The sequence below is a fragment of the Lepisosteus oculatus genome, chromosome 5, assembly GCF_040954835.1.
Source record: "Lepisosteus oculatus isolate fLepOcu1 chromosome 5, fLepOcu1.hap2, whole genome shotgun sequence".
Taxonomy (NCBI): Eukaryota; Metazoa; Chordata; class Actinopteri; order Semionotiformes; family Lepisosteidae; genus Lepisosteus; species Lepisosteus oculatus.
Window position 1 is genome coordinate 5,216,983 of NC_090700.1, and position 17,403 is coordinate 5,234,385.

Consider the following 17,403-nt stretch of genomic DNA (forward strand, 5'->3'; position numbering starts at 1 on the left):
ACACAGACACACGCGAAAACCTTCGTAACTTGTCAGAACTTTAATTCCTTCTGCAAATGCGAGTTGACAAAAAGAACCCAGAGCAATCTGCTGTGCTCACACTGCGCCCCATCAAGTGCATTTTATCTGAAGGAAGGCTAACAAACGATCTCACTTAAATAAATCTGCTAAGCATTCCGGTTCGAAGTACAAATTTCATCGTCGTCTTACATCACCTTGCATCTCCAAGGCTGACTGCATGCCCTTTAAAATGCATATCAATAATTAGTGCACTTCAAGTGAACAGAGTATTACATGGTTGCAAGAGGTACCATAAAAATGTACCAGGCCTGCCAGCTTCTCCTTGGTATTAGCACGTTAAAGGCAGGCACCAGGCAGAGTGTAAAGGCTTTAGAAATAAAATGTATACCAGCAAGCAGCTTTGCAATATGATCCATATAGTTATGACATATTTTCCATTAATTTTATTCTGAAGATGGCAACATATATATACATAAACTTGTATTAACAGTTTTTTCTCTAGGAGTTATATACTGATCCAAACATATTTTAGGTCAGTAATGAATTATAAGGCAACATATACGCCAGCTCTATTGTTTAGAGACCTGTCAGCGTATCGGATTTAATGTACAAATAATAAACATGAATTCAGCCCCCCCAAAAAACTGATAATCAATACATGTATGGTTCCTGCTTGAAAAAGATAAATGGCCTTCTAGTACCAGTTACTAAACATTTCTACAGTGTACACTGCATTTAAACAGCTAGGTTTGGGCTTTTTTCAGTCTGGCTTCATTTTTACTAATGTCTTCAATAAAAACAGTTGGTTACTTGCAGGTCTTAACCAACAAATGCCCATTGAGTCTCTTTTGAGGCAGTTGTATCAACTGCACAATGATGCTAGTTAAAAAAAGGAATATTTTTAAAAATTAATGCCCTTTTAGGTTACACAGAAAATGAGAAAGGTCATATTGAAAAAGCATTATTCACAATGCTGGCCAAACCACTTTTCAACATAATAACTCTGCTAACCTGATAAAAAAATTAGTAAGGACCTTTGCATTAGCCTCCTCGATGATTACTGTGCAAGGACTGTTTGATTTCATCTGTACAAAAAGATTAAGATCATTTCTCCCTTGGGCACAACAGGCTGCAGTGAAAAGAGGGTGACTTTGCCCCCAGGGACCATAAGCCCCTTAATGTCAGCAAACTCGTTTTTTCCCCCGCTCAATTCAATATTGACCTTCGTGTGGGCACTGCGGCAAAAGAACAGCCAGTGAATTCGGCGCTTCAGGGTGCGTGATAAGAGTATTCGCCGAAATACAGCCCAGATAAAAGAAACTGTCCCAGGAAAAAAAAAAAGGCATCGAGCTCTCAGAAGTAATATCACCGCTTGAGCAGAACGTGCTACAGGTGTCTTCTTGCCCAGGGGACAGCAGGCGAGAGGGAGAGGCGGAGGCAGATCTGAGGACAGACGCTGTCACTGTCCCGTGATGGAGAGTATCTGCGCAGAACCGAAGGCACTCGAAAACAAAATACTGTAGCGGCACACTGCCGTGAGAACGCTGCCGTGGGGTGCTGCAGCCCCGTCTTGCCAAGCAGGGCCCGCAAAGTCGAGGCTGCGGTCTAAACCAGGCTGCCAACCGGGAGCTTCGACTGCGTTCGCTTCTGGGGGTTTTCAGGCTGACCTTGTCTTCTGAAAGGGGTAAGTCCTCGTTTTCTCCCCACCCCGGGGTGCTGGCACCCTTCTCATCAGGATCCCCCAGTGCCGCTTAGCAACCGCCGTCCCGGGACCAGTCCTCGCTTCTCGCTGCAGGAACACGAGGACCGGTCCCCTCCAGGCTTCGCGTCCTGATCCGGATCCGACAGCAGGACCTGTGCAGCTGACGCTATACATTCACGTACCCTTAACTTTATCACCAGCAATGTGGGAGCCAAACATTTTAGTATGTTTTTTTTTGAACGGACTGCAAATAAGGAACCAGAGGGATTAAAGAATAAGGAGCCCAGAGAGAGAAAAAGGCATATTAACAGGTGTGTAGACAAAAACATGTACGTGCGAAGATTACGCAGGTCACTCCAGACGGCTCAGACCCATGTCTTCAGATAGAGCCATAGTACCTCTAGTCCCGCCATAAAGAGATGCACAACTAATATCAGTTATTTAAACAAAACCCTGCATTCACCCTGTCCCACCCAATACACCAGCACAGAGCCCCTTCCGATACAAAGCCCGCCTGACCCCACGCAGTGCAAGCAGGAGGACAGTTTCTGTGTTTTCTGGGGTGTTTTAGTGGAAAACTGCTACCGAGTCCGATTTAAAAAAACAGACATTAAAAAAACAACAGCTCTTAAGTGCGATTAACGCTCGTTGCGGAGTGAACACCCCCGCCTCGCTCTGTAGCCGGCACAGGTACCTCTAAGCCTCTCCACGCCCCTCTCTCGCCTGATCCACTGCCTCCCTGCACACCCCCAGCTGGGACGGGGGCGTCCGCAGGCAGCGCGCAGCTCCTCAGCGGACGGTGGCGGACGTGACCCCCGCTTCTTTCTGTTCTCTTTTCGTCTCCCCCCACGCCCCCCGCCGCTGGTCCCAGCTAGCACGTCATTTTCGCCACCCCCAGCTCCAGGCTGACCAGCGTGGGCTCCGGCTTGGCGAACGCATCCCGGAGCTCGCCGTACCCGCGGTCCGTGGCGCTGCTGCCCTCTACTGTCCGCACGCTGTCACGGCCCTGCAGGCCCCCCTCCTCCCGCAGCTGCTGCTCCTCCTTGCAGCTGAGCGGGGCCCCCAGGATGAGCGACTGAGGCCGCGGCGGCGGGGCGCTCTCCCTGGGGCGGCTGTGGAGACCCAGGTCCAGGCCGCTGACGCCCAGCCTCTTCAGTTTCTGAACAAGCCGAACACAGAGAGAAAACAGCCTTAACACCCCCCTCGGCGGCAGCGGGACCCAGCGGAAGCAAGAATGGGGAGGGGGGGGGGGGGGGGCACGTCCTTACACAAAGAGTTGTGGGAGCATGGAACAACCGACCCAGAGTATCGGCCCCAGCGTGGAAGAGACATCGCCCGGGTGCGAGCGATTTCGCTACCTTACACCAGGGAAATAACCGTATAGATTTATGCACGTGGCTAAAAAAAATAAATAAACCATTATAGGTATTTTCTTTCCGTCATCAGTAAAATCTTACACACAAGACCACGCAGGTCGGAAAACCCTGAAGTCGCTCAAGCCGCTGTTTCCCAGGAGCCCTGTTTGTGCCCCCCTGTGTCGCCCCAGAGAGCAGAGGGGGGTGTCTTTGACGGCTCTGCGCCGACGGATGCTCACCGATTCCAGGCTCCCGACCGAGCTCTCCAGCGCCCGACTCTCCTCGCGCAGGGCCAGGACTTGCTTGAGGACAGACTGGCGGGGGTGCATGGCCCGGTCGTACTGGTGATACATGTTCCTCCAGAACCTGGCACAGAGAGAGAAGGGCAGGACTCAGGACCCCAGCTGCACCCCCCCGACGCCACACACCCGTCACGCAGACTGGGAGAAAGCCCACCCGTGCCACGCGTACCGTTTATACCCAAAGCGCCACGTTAATCACGTTAATCTCAGATAACAAGGGACCGGGACAGGAAAGAAAAAACTCTTCAGTTCTGCATCTCCATTTTGAAAGGAAGTTTTCTAAAAAAAAAAAGCATAAGCAGGTGCAAGGCATGATGGGATGGATCACACAGGGGAAGAGGTGTGTGCTAATTGTCAGTGGAGCCTCGGAGTGTTCTAGAAGCTCCGCCCTCCACTGAGAAAGTTCTAGAAGCTCCGGGCCCCCAAGAATGTTCTAGAAGCTTCTCTTCTCTGAACACAGTGACTAATTCAGTGCTTTCTAGCACATTAGACCAAGATCATCCTGCGATGAGACCTGCTCTGTAAAGCAGCCTTCGCTTCTCAAATTATTTCCCTGAAGTAACATTGTCTGAAGGAGGGCAGAAAAATTAAACAAATTAATAGCCTCCTGCTTTAGGGACTCCACACTCCCCTTGGATCCTCTTGGAAGACTGTGGCTCAGAGACAACGACACTGCATCACAACCTCACCTGGGAATCTGGAGGAGATGGGAACTTGGGAGAGAATCGGTGAAATATTTAGAGGTTACTGCTGTGAGGTGGAGGTTTCCCCACGGCCTGTGATACTATCCCATTTCCTACAAAGTTCTCCTACAGGGTGTCTGTCAGTACGGTGCAGAGGGAGAGGAGAGATCCTGTTTAGACTAGGCAAGGGGAGGAGGGGGTCAGGTGCAGGTATGGAGCCTCTCAGATGTGCTCAAGGCCTGCAGGAGACAAATTGCACCCCCAGCTTGTAGGCCGATCTGGTCAGATCCGAGGCTACGAAAGGCCCCAGAGTTGCTGCTATGAGAGATCTTGGTGGACCGGTAGGTGGCGCTCTTCCTTCTGGAGCCCCACTGCGGCAGCGGGGATACTGCGTTGTAGGAGAAGCCAGCCACTGGGCGAGACATGAAACCTGGCCATTAAACGACTCGGAAGCCTTATTCCTGGGCCCCCGCCTGCCAGGGACACGCGCCGCGCGGACGCGAGACATTCTGAAAGACCATGAAAAAAATCAAAGTTACTTGAAATGGAAGGGCAGAGTGCTGGGTTCCAGGACGGGGTGCGTCTCTGCGTAGCCCGGGCAGTAGAAGGGGTTCAGGTAGTTCTGCTGCTCAGCGAGGAGGAAAGGCCACAGGGAGTAGGTCTTCTCTTTCAGCCTGGGGAAGTCGAGGGAGAACAAGCCTTAAAACCACCCAGGCGTTGGTAATGATATTATGAATCCTCCAGGGCGCCCCAAGACGGAAGTCGACCCAGCGGACTTCTTCGGTATCTACAGGGCAGCACGAACCAGGAGAGGAAACCGCGCGGATGTGCTATTAACGCAAAGGCTTATGGGACAAGCCATGCTGCTGAAGCTGAGGCCCTGGGGCTCCTTTAAGAGCCAGCCGGATCAGGTCCCGGAACCCGTGAGCTGCTAGGCCCGACTGGCCTGTCCGTGAGGCCCGTGAGCTTTGCATCTCACTCTCTTGTAGAGGCCGTCTGATTTCAGCCCCCCCTGCCTGCTCTGAGACCGTGGTTCTGCCTCATGTACCGTGGTAAGAACAGCCAGGTAGGACAGACCACGCAGCGAGTCCTGCCGCTGGTTCTGTCTGCCCTGCGAGCGCACTGTGGTTTCAATCAAGGTGCGTTTCCTCTCCACCTCCTAGTTCCTCTCTTGTGCCGTTTCTAACTCCCGCTCACCTCAGGTCTTCCCGCTCCTTCTGGGAGTTGCCCAGGAAGTTGCCGAACTGGCACGAGTGGACGTGCTCGTGGACCTGGATGAGGAACCACTCGTTGTACTGGAAGGCCTGGGGGAACTGCTCCGTCAGCTGCCAAACACACTCCAGGAACTGGGTGAACACGGGGGACACCTCCTTGGGGTCCCCATCCAGCTGGTCACACCTGGGGGAGCGGCAAGGAGCAAGGAGGAGAGAGAGGAGAGGGAAAGGAGGGGAGAGAGGGGAGAGAGGAGGGGTGGTAGGAGGGGAGAGAGGGGAGAGGTGTGGGAAAGGAGGAGAGAGGGGAGACAGGCGAGTGGGAGAGAAGGGGAAGTACAGGGGAGTGAGACCAGGCTGGGGTGAGATTCAGAGCTCTGGGGGCTACAGAAGGTCAGAACGCTCAGGTTGGCAAAATCCCAGGGGAGTACCTCAGAGCTCATCACAGTTTATTGTCTTATTAGTTCTTAAGACAAATCTTTTTAATTCCAACAGATACGGATCTGGATTTTACCTTGTGAGGTATCTGAGATTAATTCCCCTATTATCTACCCCAGTGAGTCTTCAGTAGACTCAGCAAATGCCCCTGCCTCTATGTCTGCTCAGCACTGCCCTCCACTGAGCTATCTTCCTGAGGATGTTTATCCAGCTCCTGAAACAACAAAATCACTACCCCACCTGGCTAACAGACCTGTTGTTTTCTTTTGTCAACATGTGCAAAGAAGGCTACCTGTCTGAGAACTTGTGTCCAAATGATATCCAGTCTTTTTCAATCAAAACCTTCAGGAAGGAAAGAGAAAACAACCTTATCAAACAACATGACGGACGGAGCTCAATGACAATTTGACAGAACTACACTGTAGACTGTCCTTTAACATGACGCCCCCTTGTGGACGTGCATCAGCAGAGCGGGTCGGACTGATTCGGTGCACTGGGACCACTCTAAAGTTACAAGTTCCAGAGCTCAGGCGAACGTGCATGCAGCGAGCCCGACACGTACCATGAAGCCCTTGATGGTTCGATAGTAAGGATCCATCAGCAGGGACCCCAGCGAGCACACCTGTGCGGTTCTGTCCCAGCCGTCCGAGCAGTGCACTAAAACGCTGGCCCCTTCCACAGTCACTGCCTGCAGCACAACACACGCACTCGGTCAGACCCCTGCCAGGGATCTCTGGAGGTCATTACGGTTAGACAAGGATGTGTACCACTGAAGCCACACTAACACAGAGAACATAAGGATATAAGGAAAAACTGTAGATGCCGCAGAAATAATTTAGACCTTAGACCTGGGCTGTTAACTCTTCTACGTCAGTAATTACATTAGATGAGGACGCTGCCGAACCATGACAAGCCCCCAGGCAGGAGCAGGACAGCCTGAAGGTGGGTTTTAAAGGACAAGAGAAACTGGAGGTGAAGCTGCACCTGTTACTATTGCAGTGTTGCTTCCGAGTTTTGATCCATCTTCCATCGAGCTGTCCACCTGACACCTGACCAGTCAAAGTGCACTGAATGAACTTGGCCGAGACGAAACCCGCATGCACATCCAAACTGACTGAGACCGTGACCAGCTGTGCTTCAATCCAAATCCAAAAAGTGACTCACTTTAGTTAGGAAGATGGCGGCGTCCAGGATGGCCTTGATGTGTCGGAGCCACCCAGAACTCTCCAGCCCCAGCAGGTAGTCAGTCACAGTCAAGGTCCTGCTTCCTACCACTGCAGATCAGAGCAGCCACAGATGAAGGCCATTACTGTCTTGCCCAACATATCCCCAACGACCTGCACACCTGCCTCACTCCAGTCACAGATCAAAAGGTTTGCTGCCTTTTCTTCCTGATAAACTCTGAGGAGGAAGAAGAATTTAAGTTGAGATTGTCTTGCAGCTCTGGGTTTACCCTGGATCAAACCTTGCAGAGGTCTCACGCTGGCCAGGGCGAGTTGTAAGTGGCTGAGCCACACACATCCGTCCCCACGACCCACTCAACTGGCTCAGGGCTCTACATCCCTCCCGTATTAGTCTCAATGCCTGCTGACCTCTGGTCACTCGTGCTGTCTGGCAGCAATCTACGGTTTTAAGGTTCTTATGCTCTGTAGATATCCTTAGAGCCCTAAAGTTCAACTGCTGCAATTTCTGCAAACTTTGTGTTTTTCTCACCTAATGATTGAGTTCTCCAACCTTGCTCCTGGGAGCTACTGTTTCTGCAGGACTGAATTCCACCTCAGCTCTTGCCAACCTCCAAGAGCTCATTACAATTGAACAATTGTTCCCAACCTTTTAAGCTGTGGTACTTTAACTTGCTTACTTTACTTAATGACTTTCTTGTTTACTTTCCTAACTTACTGTACCTTACTTTACGGAATTAACTAACTTACCTTCTCCACTTACTTTACTGACTTGCTTCCTTTACTTACTTTCTTTTCATAAAAAGTCTTAAAAACACCCGGACCACTGATGAACACACAGCCCCCCGAAGCCTTGGGGTTTCAAAGAGCAAGACAGGCACCAGTGTCTGCCTGCACCAGCAGAACGCACAGCAGCTGAAGACGCTCATCACAAATACCACAGGCACACCGAGCAACAGCATGTACACACCAGCAGAAGCGATCTGGGTCGCGGAGGGGTCAGAGTGCAACAAGGGGAGGTCTGGATCTGAATTTTCTCAACACGAGACAAGTTGCCGGAGCTTCGAGAGAGAAGGCTCAAATCCTGACCTTCCAGGAGTTTCTGCAGGCTGGCCCTCATGACGTGGATGTTCTCAATCCCCACAAACTGGAAGCGGATGTTGGAGTAGTTGTCCTCATTCTCGTAGCCCTTCCCAGCTGCTCTGTTGGCCAGCGCGTTCAGCTGCACAAGCAGGGGAACCAGAGCACACAAGTGGAAGGGCTTCAGAAACTCAACACAGGAGGCGATTCAATTGTGCTTGCCAGTCATTAGAACATTAAAACCGAGGTCCTGACTCTCTGTGGTCATTAAAATTTCCCATTGGCCCTTACCAATCATGGCCTCCTAATAATCCCCATCTATGAATTGGCTTCATTATTCTCTGCTCTCCTCCCCACTGAGAGCTGATGTGTGGGGAGCGTTCTGGCGCACTATGGCTGCCATCCCATCATCCAGGTGGGGCTGCACATTGGTGCAGGTGGAGGGGATCCCCATTACCTGTAAAGCGCTTTGAGTGGGCTGTCCAGAAAAGCGCTATATAAGTGTAAGCAATTATTATTATTATTATTATTATTATTATTATTATTAGGAACTGCACTTGTTTTCTCACTTGGAGGTTTGTGTGTTACAGGGTGTAAATAAAGGTCAAATAAATTCTGATTGAATGCATCTTAATTTCAGGCTGTAAGGCCACAAAACGTGTTTCTTTGGAAAGTGTAGACTTTCTATAGGCACTTTACATACATACAACAAGTGTGTAGCTCTGTGGTGCATTTTCTGTCCAGGTCTGTACATGTTTATTTCTGCAACAAATCTCTTTGAGATTGGAGTTCAATTCTTTCTATCTTCGTGATCTGCCTGTAGTATTTCACCCTGCATCCTGAAGTGTCCACTGACGTGGCCCACAAGCTAACGTCTCTTACGAGACAGGAAAACCGCAGAGTTTAGTTTTTGTAAACAACACCGGCAGAACTAAAACAAGGGTGGGGGGGAATACTTCTCTGCACAAAAAGAGGTGTAAAAAAATACTGGACGAAAAGTTCTTTGCGCACAAGAAACCACTCCATAAAGCGTGAATGAACGTTTATTAAAACCAGCTTTTGCATCAGTCGTATAAAATCTTTGTTTACATGAACGTAAGAATCTGGTGTGCACTGGCCAAGAAAAAAGTCAACTGCAATAAAGGGCAAAGCATGTGAGAATGAAATCTCTTAAAGGAATTTTGTCAGAGGAGGTGTTTCAGGTCAGCCTTTAGATCTTAAGACCCGAGTCGCATGAAGGACATGGACATGTGATTGAGCAGCGGACTTGTGGAACAGAGCCTACCTTGGGTCGGGTGTCCATGACGTACATGAAGCGGCTGTTGTGATTGGCTTTGCTGATGGCCTGCAGCATGTGCTCGTCCTCCAGACACCGGGCGCTGAAGCCGGAGAGAGGCTGGCTGCACCGGCACACGGCGGCCTGCAGGGGGCGACAGCGCCACACACGGCCGTTGTCAATACCAGAGCCCTCCTACCCAACAGGCTTGGACAGTGGTCAAAAAACAATCAGGAAAACTGCAGAATACAGGCTTGACATTTTACAATCAACAAAAGCAACCGATATCAGAATCTCCGGTGATTCCTGTTTAAATCTTGCCTGTTTCTGTCTTATTAATGATAATCAGTCAGTAGATCACAGATTATCCAGCACCCTAGAGAAAAGGAGTCGCTGGATTTTCAAAAATGCTGTATAAGCACATCAACATATTTCTGCATTTTTTTATAACAATGTTTTTGTGGATGTGGTGTATGTATTTTTAGTGGTTAGAATTTGTTTATAAAATAAGTAGTGCTTAAAAACACACAGACTACACACACATTAAAAGAGAGGCACTGCAGAAACACTAAACACATTCTTCCAGCTTGTTTAATGCAGAGTACTATACATTACATTTAGTACAGCACTGAGTATTCTTTGTACATTTTGTACAATAAACATTTGCTGGATCATTGGTCAATCCTGGAAAATGCTGGAATCCGGAATAATCGATGATCTACTGTCCATCATTTTGAATGAGTCAATGGATCAGCTCCTACAGGGTTCATAAAGCCTAGCCATGTTTGTACCTGCTCACTCTTGTGCCTGGCATTGTTACTGTGCTACGAATGTTTGTTTTATTCAGTCAGGGATCTGTAACTATGTCATTGTGATTTATGCAAGATCTAAGCCACAGCAATCCGGGTTAAACACAAAGGAAATGGAATGAAACTAAACAGGCTGCTGCATGAAGGCAAGCCTGCGGTCTATCAGCCTGGGTTCACCCTGTCAGGAGCCACAGCCCTCCAGGTATGGAGAGAGGACAGAGGACCTCACTGCTACTGCTCTAAGCTCTTTCAGCCAGAAGGTGTGCTTGTAAGAAAAGCAGCACGACTGGTTTGTCCGAGAAATCACAGCCCTGCTAAACGGCACTGTTAGGAAATCGAAAAACCTTTGAATAGAAGCACAACCTACAGGCCGCAGGGAGCCTGGTTTGGAAGCAAGGCTAAGCGCGCATCTCATTTCTCAGGCAATCACTGGACATCGGAAGGCATTAAAGAAAAAGGAACAGTATAATCTACTTCCGAGTCAGACCAGCAGCAGTAATACACCGATTCAGCCCTGCAGGCACTACCTATCGGAAGACAAGTGTGACCGACAAGAAAGCTCTAAGGTGAAGCTGCTGGTCTTGACGTCTGGGACTGACCTTCTTCTCCTGGTAGAAGTAGGACAGCACAGGAAAGCGTCCTTTGCTCCTGAACTTGGAGCTCCCCACGATGATGGGCTTGCTGGCCGTGACAGGAACATACAGGTCGCGGGGGTAGGTCTCACACACCTGAGCACCAGGGCAACACGGAGATCAAACAGCTGGACAAATCATCCGCAACAGCCCTTTCTTTCCATCTCAGGGTAGTGGTCATCGCACACAAGGGCAATGAAATGCTCACTTGCATGTGTGCTCCAATACAAAGATACTAAGGAAACACCAACTTAAACACACATCAGGAGCAACAACAACAAAGTTAAATAACACTCAACTTCAGTAAAATTCAGTTCAACCAGCGTGCACAAAACCACCATCAGACAGTTGTGAAACGTCAGCCAGTTGTGGCCGTAAGCTCTTTCCTAGCTGTAATGCAAGTGTACAGGTGACCACAACTAAGAGAACGCTGCCAATCGACGAACTGACAAACGATCTTGGTGCTTCCCAGCAGCTCAGCTCTCTTCTAGAAGGCTGGCACTGAGGCGGACGCCCACTGCTGAGCACTGCTGCAGCCCGGAGCCTGTCGAGAGGCCGGCCTGCTCCCTGCCCTCCCCTCGCCCTCCTACCTTGTAGTCCCTGTTGGCGTCGGTCAACTGCCACTGGTCGCAGGGCACGCCCATCCGCTCAAACTCGGCCGCCAGGTCGATCAGCTGCCAGCCCTCCTCGCGCTGCTCGTCGTTCTGCTGGGGGTTGTAGGAGAAGGCGTAGAGCTCCTCGTAGGAGGCTGGGGGGGGGACAAGAGGAGCCCTCAGGTGCGACAGGCAGGAGGATGGTGCACACACACACTTTGTGCTTTGCCCTGCTCTGCCCTGCCCTGCTCTGCTCTGTTCTATCCTGCCCTGCTCTACCCAGCTTTGCCCTGCTCAGCCCTGCTCTGCCCTGCCCTGCTCTACCCAGCTTTGCCCTGCCCTGCTCTCCCCTGTTCTACCCAGCTTTGCCCTGCTCTGCTCTGTTCTATCCAGCTTTGCTCTGCTCTGCTCTGCCCTGCTCTGCCCAGCTTTGCCCTGCACCGCCCTGCTCTGCTCTGCCCTGCTCTGCCCTGCTCTGCCCTGCTCTGCCCTGCTCTGCCCTGCTCTGCTCTGCTCTGCTCTACCCAGCTTTGCCCTGCACCGCCCTGCTCTGCTCTGCCTTGCTCTGCTCTGCCCTGCTCTGCTCTGCCCTGCTCTGCTCTGCCCTGCTCTGCTCTGCCCTGCTCTGCTCTGCCCTGCTCTGCTCTGCCCTGTTCTACCCAGCTTTGTCCTGCTCTGCTCTGTTCTATCCAGCTTTGCCCTGCTCTGTCCTGCTCTGTCCTGCTCTGTCCTGCTCTGTTCTATCCAGCTTTGCCCTGCCCTGCCCTGCCCTGCTCTGTTCTGTTCTACCCAGCTTTGCCCTGCCCTGCCTGCCTGCCCTCACCCACCTGGCCGGAGCAGGCGGACCAGCGAGCTGTAGACGTCGTGGCAGTCTCGTTCCCGGGGCACCACGAAGCGCAGCACCCGGAAGTTCCTGCAGTGGATCTCCAGGGGGCAGCCGCTGGTGGTCAGGGACAGCTTCTCCACCGTGGCGATGTGGTGATGAAGGACCTGCGGCAGCGGGGGAGAGACGGGGAGTCCTGAAGGCTGCCTGGGCGTGCGAGCGTGGCACGGGCACGGCCCTGCCTCCGGGTATGGTCTACCGCAGGGCTACAGGGATCGGCAAGCCTGCCCCCACAGCGGGTGACCCCTGGCGCTCATGTGTAACCGGTCCCGATGCCAGCTGGGCCCTGGACTTCCCAGCCATGCCCCAACAGTTCAAGACCACATTCAGCACATCACTCCCATAGTTCTCCCGCATAGTTCTCATGCCGTGCATTTTTGGAGAAATCACATTTAAGAGCTACAGCACAATGGTCCATATTGTTCATTTCTCCACCTTATGCGCCCATGTGTTAGAGTGGGTTTGCGGAGCTATCTCAGTCTTGCTGCCATGTGAAGTTTGTTCTTTATGCCACTGACGAAAATATCTGGACCATAATCCGAGGACGGGCAGGGGCACACATCACAGTCTGACACCATTTTCATACTGTATTTGGAGCTGAGCTCATTTTGATGCTTCGCAGGCAATCAGAAAAATACATCTGTTGCACGTCATTACAGAGAAATGGAAAGGTGCAGGCGGGGGACACCAGTGCCTCTCCTAGAGTCATCACAGTGCCCGGGAAAGGGTTAAAAGCCCTAGCTGGCTGAATCTGTATTCTGCACAGAGCAGGCGCCTCACAGCCTCTCAATTAAAAGGAATTGTGAATGGCACTCCTGGTCTGTCCCTCCGGTTTCCACGGTAACCTCCCTCCTGCCTGTCACATCTCCATTAGCATGAGACACAGAAAGCCCTCAGCACTGAAGACATTCTGGACCAGCTCTGGCACCTGAGGGCTGCACAGCCCTCAAAACTGTACACACACAACACCTCTGCCAGGCTAAGCTTTATGCTGCACCTCTAGGTCAAACAAATACTGACAAAACCTTGTTTTAAAGGAAGAAGAGCACTTCCTGGTTCTGCAGTGCGAGTAGCTTTTCAAGGCCTTACCATAATTATAAGTGATTTGCAGAATTTGCAGAATACATCGGGACGGATTCTTACCCATATTTCCTGTGCGCTGGAGGAGCTGGCCTCCATGAAGAGCAGGTGAGTGGCAGTGAGGTAGAGAGTTCCTGTGGTGGACTTGTTGCTGAATCGGTCCAAAAGCTTCACATGCTCGACCTACAACAGAGCACCCAGCTGTGAGACACACTGATGCACTGGGGCACCAGGGACAGAGCTCCACGCTCACCAAAAGCACTCACAGAAGGTTCACCCAGCTGTTAGATACACTGATGCACTGGAGCACCGGGGACAGAGCTCTGAGCTCACCACAGCACTCACACAAGGCTCACCCAGCTGTGAGACACACTGATGCACTGGAGCACCGGGGACAGAGCTCTGAGCTCACCACAGCACTCACACAAGGCTCACCCAGCTGTGAGACACACTGATGCACTGGAGCACCGGGGACAGAGCTCTGAGCTCACCACAGCACTCACACAAGGCTCACCCAGCTGTGAGACACACTGATGCACTGGAGCACCGGGGACAGAGCTCGGAGCTCACCACAGCACTCACACGAGGCTCACCCAGCTGTGAGACACACACAGCACTGGGGACAGAGCTATGAGTTCACCACAATGGCTTCATAAAGCTCACACAGCTGCTGGTGCTCTGTGTTTCTGACCTTTCTTCTGACTATTAGTACTGTTGTGATCATCATCAAGTATCTTGATCATTTCAAGGATAAAAATAAAATAAGGGAAAAGATTTATAAGGGTTGAAATCTGAGAAAGACGTGTTTTAGGCAATCTCAGTGAATTTTAGGCAGTCCCAAAATCAAAAGAAGAAAAACTAACTGGAAAAAAGATCTAAGAATGACATAAAAGGTCTAAAAGTTGTGTCAAAGAATGATACTTCTCAAGAAAAGCAGTGCCTGAAATCTTCCACATGAGCCCATTGCAAAGGAAAGTCATTGTTTATTACGATGAACAGCTGCAACGATGCTGAATAAGATTAACTTCCATGCAAATTCAACTCTAATCCTACCTCAAATCACTAAACTTAACGTTGAAACAGAAGCTTTCTCAAATTCCAGCTTTACTTCCATTGTCAACAAAAACACTGCATGTCTTTAAATGGCAGCTTGCAAATTCTTCTGTGATCTTTGCACTATCATATCATATTATTGGGATAAAGGCCAGGGAAGCTTCATCTTCTTCAGTTGGACCAGCCACAAAATGGACACTGGTGCACATCTCCCCTCCTTCCACCATTTCCCCCAGGCAGGTGGCAGTAGAATTGCTCGGCATCTCGAATGAAAGAGCCGACGTGAGGGAGTTTCTGCATCCTCACACATTCCGCTAGGTAGCCTAGCAACAGGTCAGCACGCCGACAGCACACAGCAAGACAACAGGACAACAGGCCCTTCCAATGGGAGGGTGGCCTGAGCCCATCAGTCGAAGAGCTGCTTCTCATCAAATGAAAAGCAATGTAAACAAAAACCAAACAATCTGATTTATTCCTCCGGTTCTTCTATAAGAATGGGTACAAAATGACAGGAGGCTATTTGGCACATCAGACCTCTTTGGTAGTTAGAGGCTAATGGATTCCAGGACCTCATCCTGTCCTTGGTTAGGAGAACGTATCCCAGTTAACAATGTACAGTATGTTGTGGCAGAATAAAGTGTTAAAGATAAGTTTCATAGAGGTGCACACTGACTTGATTGATGTGCACGATAGCGGTGTTCTGTAAGAATACGCCTGGCCGAATTTTTACCAGCTGCTTTCACACACAGCTCAAGAACGCATCGCCACATTCCAGCCAGGATCTCCCTGCATTTCCATTCCCCAACTTCCAGCTGGAACACAACGGGGGGGAAAAATCAGAGCAATCGCTAACCGGGATATTGTCCTTCCTCCTGCCCTGCATCAGGAGGGCAGGGACGATTGCATTTCTAAAAGGAACAGACTGAAGAGCTCTAGAGATCTCTTCCTCCACAGCAGTACGTGCTCCTACTACAGTATATCAGCAGCCGGGAGCCCGCGGAAACTGCTGAACCCGAGCAGCAGGGCTTTTCGAGGTTCAGTCAAACTAGGTTTCATGGGAACATAAACGCAGCAGAGCCTGTGAGACCTGAAGTTCGCACAGTGCATGTTTTTTCATCCCAGGGCATTTCTTGAAAACTGTTGGGGTGTTACCTTGGCCAAACTCCTGGCCAAATTTCCCCCTGGACTTTCCTCGTCATCCCCATCTCTGAACTGGCCACCGAGAGCGCACAGGTGGGGAGGAGCTTTGAGTGGAGTGTCAAGAACAGTGCTACAGAAGTGTGAGGAATTATTAATATACACATGTCCTCCTCTTCTGTCTGACGCCACAGATCACACTCAAGACCTGACATCAGGTCACACAGATGTATTTGGGTATAAAAGCAATGTGTTTGATCACTCGGGGTCTATATATATTATGTTGTCTCCTCTCTGCCACGCTATAAATGACAATGATGTCAGCCAGCAGTGTGGAAGAGCAGTCAGGTCTGTGGACTTTAAAGCAGACGTCTGAGATAAAATCCGAGTGGGGCACTGCATCTTTGAATAAGGTACAGTATTTCACTCAGGTGGCTCCAGGAAAAAACACAGCTGTATAAATGGGTACAAATAATTGGATAAGAGTGTCAGCCAAATATACTAATCACACTGTGTATGGCCTTTTAAGCTTTGCCCTAATGACATTTTCTATATCAATTCACATAAAGCTGTGAGTCGAAACGTAGCTGTTTACTTAGCAATTACTCTAACAGGTGCGCTGTCACGCGAACTGTTACACCCATCGATGAAAGGCGTTGGTTCTCCTTCATTTACTGAGCACCTCATAGACTATCCACACGAGAAAACACAACCTGCCAAGTCCGGTTTGGTGCTCAGATCGGGAGAATTAGATCATCCCAGTGCAGAAACGGCACTAAACGAGGCATTAGCAGCGACATGACACAGGCTATCTGCCCTTCACTGTGCGGGTTATCGGAACGAAATTGACGCCTCCCTGCCTCAACCAGCATCCTGCTGCACGACAGGGCAGGGTGACTGTGCGCTCGGTCTCCCCTCCTTTCTCACCACCGTTTCGGGATATAAAACTGTGCCGCTGTGGGGAGACAAGTGTGGCAGCGGTGAAAATCCACTCCCAGACCAGTACATGTAAAAAATAAACACCCTGAACACTCCCTCATCCTTATCCTTGGACATGTTGCACTTTTAGCTAATCCTTGATCAGGCACTGCAACACTCTGAAGCGCATTTCGTCATTTTGACTAATGACGGTCTTCTCTACCTCGTTCTCCACGGCTCCCGCATAGGCTTTAGGTCTTAGTGCAGAATTCATCCCAATCCGAGTATTCATCTTACCTTTGGCGTTCTGATGTGCTCCATAGTTTAATTCAAACGAGCGACTGTGACCACACAGCGATCAAGATTCACAGCAGAAGAGTTTCGGTCTCCGCTGCTACACAGTCACCCGGCGCTCAATTCCTGTGCGTTGAAACAAGTACATATGCAACCCGATAATCTACACAACCCCCCTCTGCTCCAAATAAAAAAGCCGTGCTTCCTGCTTTGATGTGTGACCGAAGAAAGAGTGACGTCACACCCATGCGCTGGGTCTTTTCGGGCATGCCGGGAGTTGTAGTTTGTATTTGGAGCGAGTCTCAGTGGCCGAGAGGCCAATTGAAGAATCTGCCTTAATGACCAGGCCTCTATACTGACCATGTGTGCACTGTCAATTCATTTATAGGGTATATTTGTATGATACCTTATACTGCACGCTAACAGTTGCTTCCGTAAATAGCTAACGTCATATCCAAATCATGATGTGTGGAAGATAGAACTCTGCAGACGTAATTTGAATATTTTCACATTTTTCAGAATGCTGCTAATCCAGAAATTTAAATTGAGCTCTCAGCACCCGCAGAAAAAAGAAAATGTGAAATTCATTGAGGGCTTGTCTGATACAATCCCACCTGTGTCTGCCCATCCTCGATTGATCAACTAGTAAGACGCATCTCAGCAAATCCGCAAAATGAAGAAGAGCTGTTCTGTTTTTCAAGGCACTTGCGGTCGTTCTTATACGTTTTTCTTTTACATCGTAGATGGTAATTAAC

The 17,403-nt window shown here is 50.1% G+C and overlaps 1 protein-coding gene across 1 annotated transcript; it reads right to left on the reverse strand.

Moving 5' to 3' along the window:
- Positions 1–25: 25 nt before the first annotated feature.
- On the reverse strand, positions 26–16,965 carry mtmr6 (myotubularin related protein 6). Its single transcript, XM_006627754.3, has 14 exons — positions 16,652–16,965; positions 13,310–13,429; positions 12,111–12,273; positions 11,281–11,438; positions 10,658–10,786; positions 9,259–9,393; positions 7,983–8,115; positions 6,877–6,986; positions 6,275–6,400; positions 6,005–6,054; positions 5,261–5,461; positions 4,603–4,737; positions 3,318–3,444; positions 26–2,882 (listed from the first exon to the last, which is right to left on the reverse strand). The coding sequence occupies exons 1-14, from the start codon at positions 16,673–16,675 to the stop codon at positions 2,595–2,597; spliced, it is 1,899 nt and encodes a 632-aa protein (XP_006627817.2). The 5' UTR covers positions 16,676–16,965; the 3' UTR covers positions 26–2,594.
- Between the last annotated feature and the right edge of the window lie 438 nt (positions 16,966–17,403).

What these genes read in the sequence shown, in the direction of transcription:
- mtmr6 (XM_006627754.3), bottom strand. Translation starts at nt 16,675, where the DNA reads ATGGAGCACATCAGAACGCCAAAG. An exon ending in GGTCCGCCTGCTCCGGCCAG is followed by an intron (nt 11,439 to 12,110) that starts GTGGGTGAGGGC and finishes TCCCCCCCCCAG; the next exon opens with CCTCCTACGAGGAGCTCTAC. An exon ending in GGACACAAGTTCTCAGACAG is followed by an intron (nt 5,462 to 6,004) that starts GTAGCCTTCTTT and finishes CCGCTCCCCCAG; the next exon opens with GTGTGACCAGCTGGATGGGG.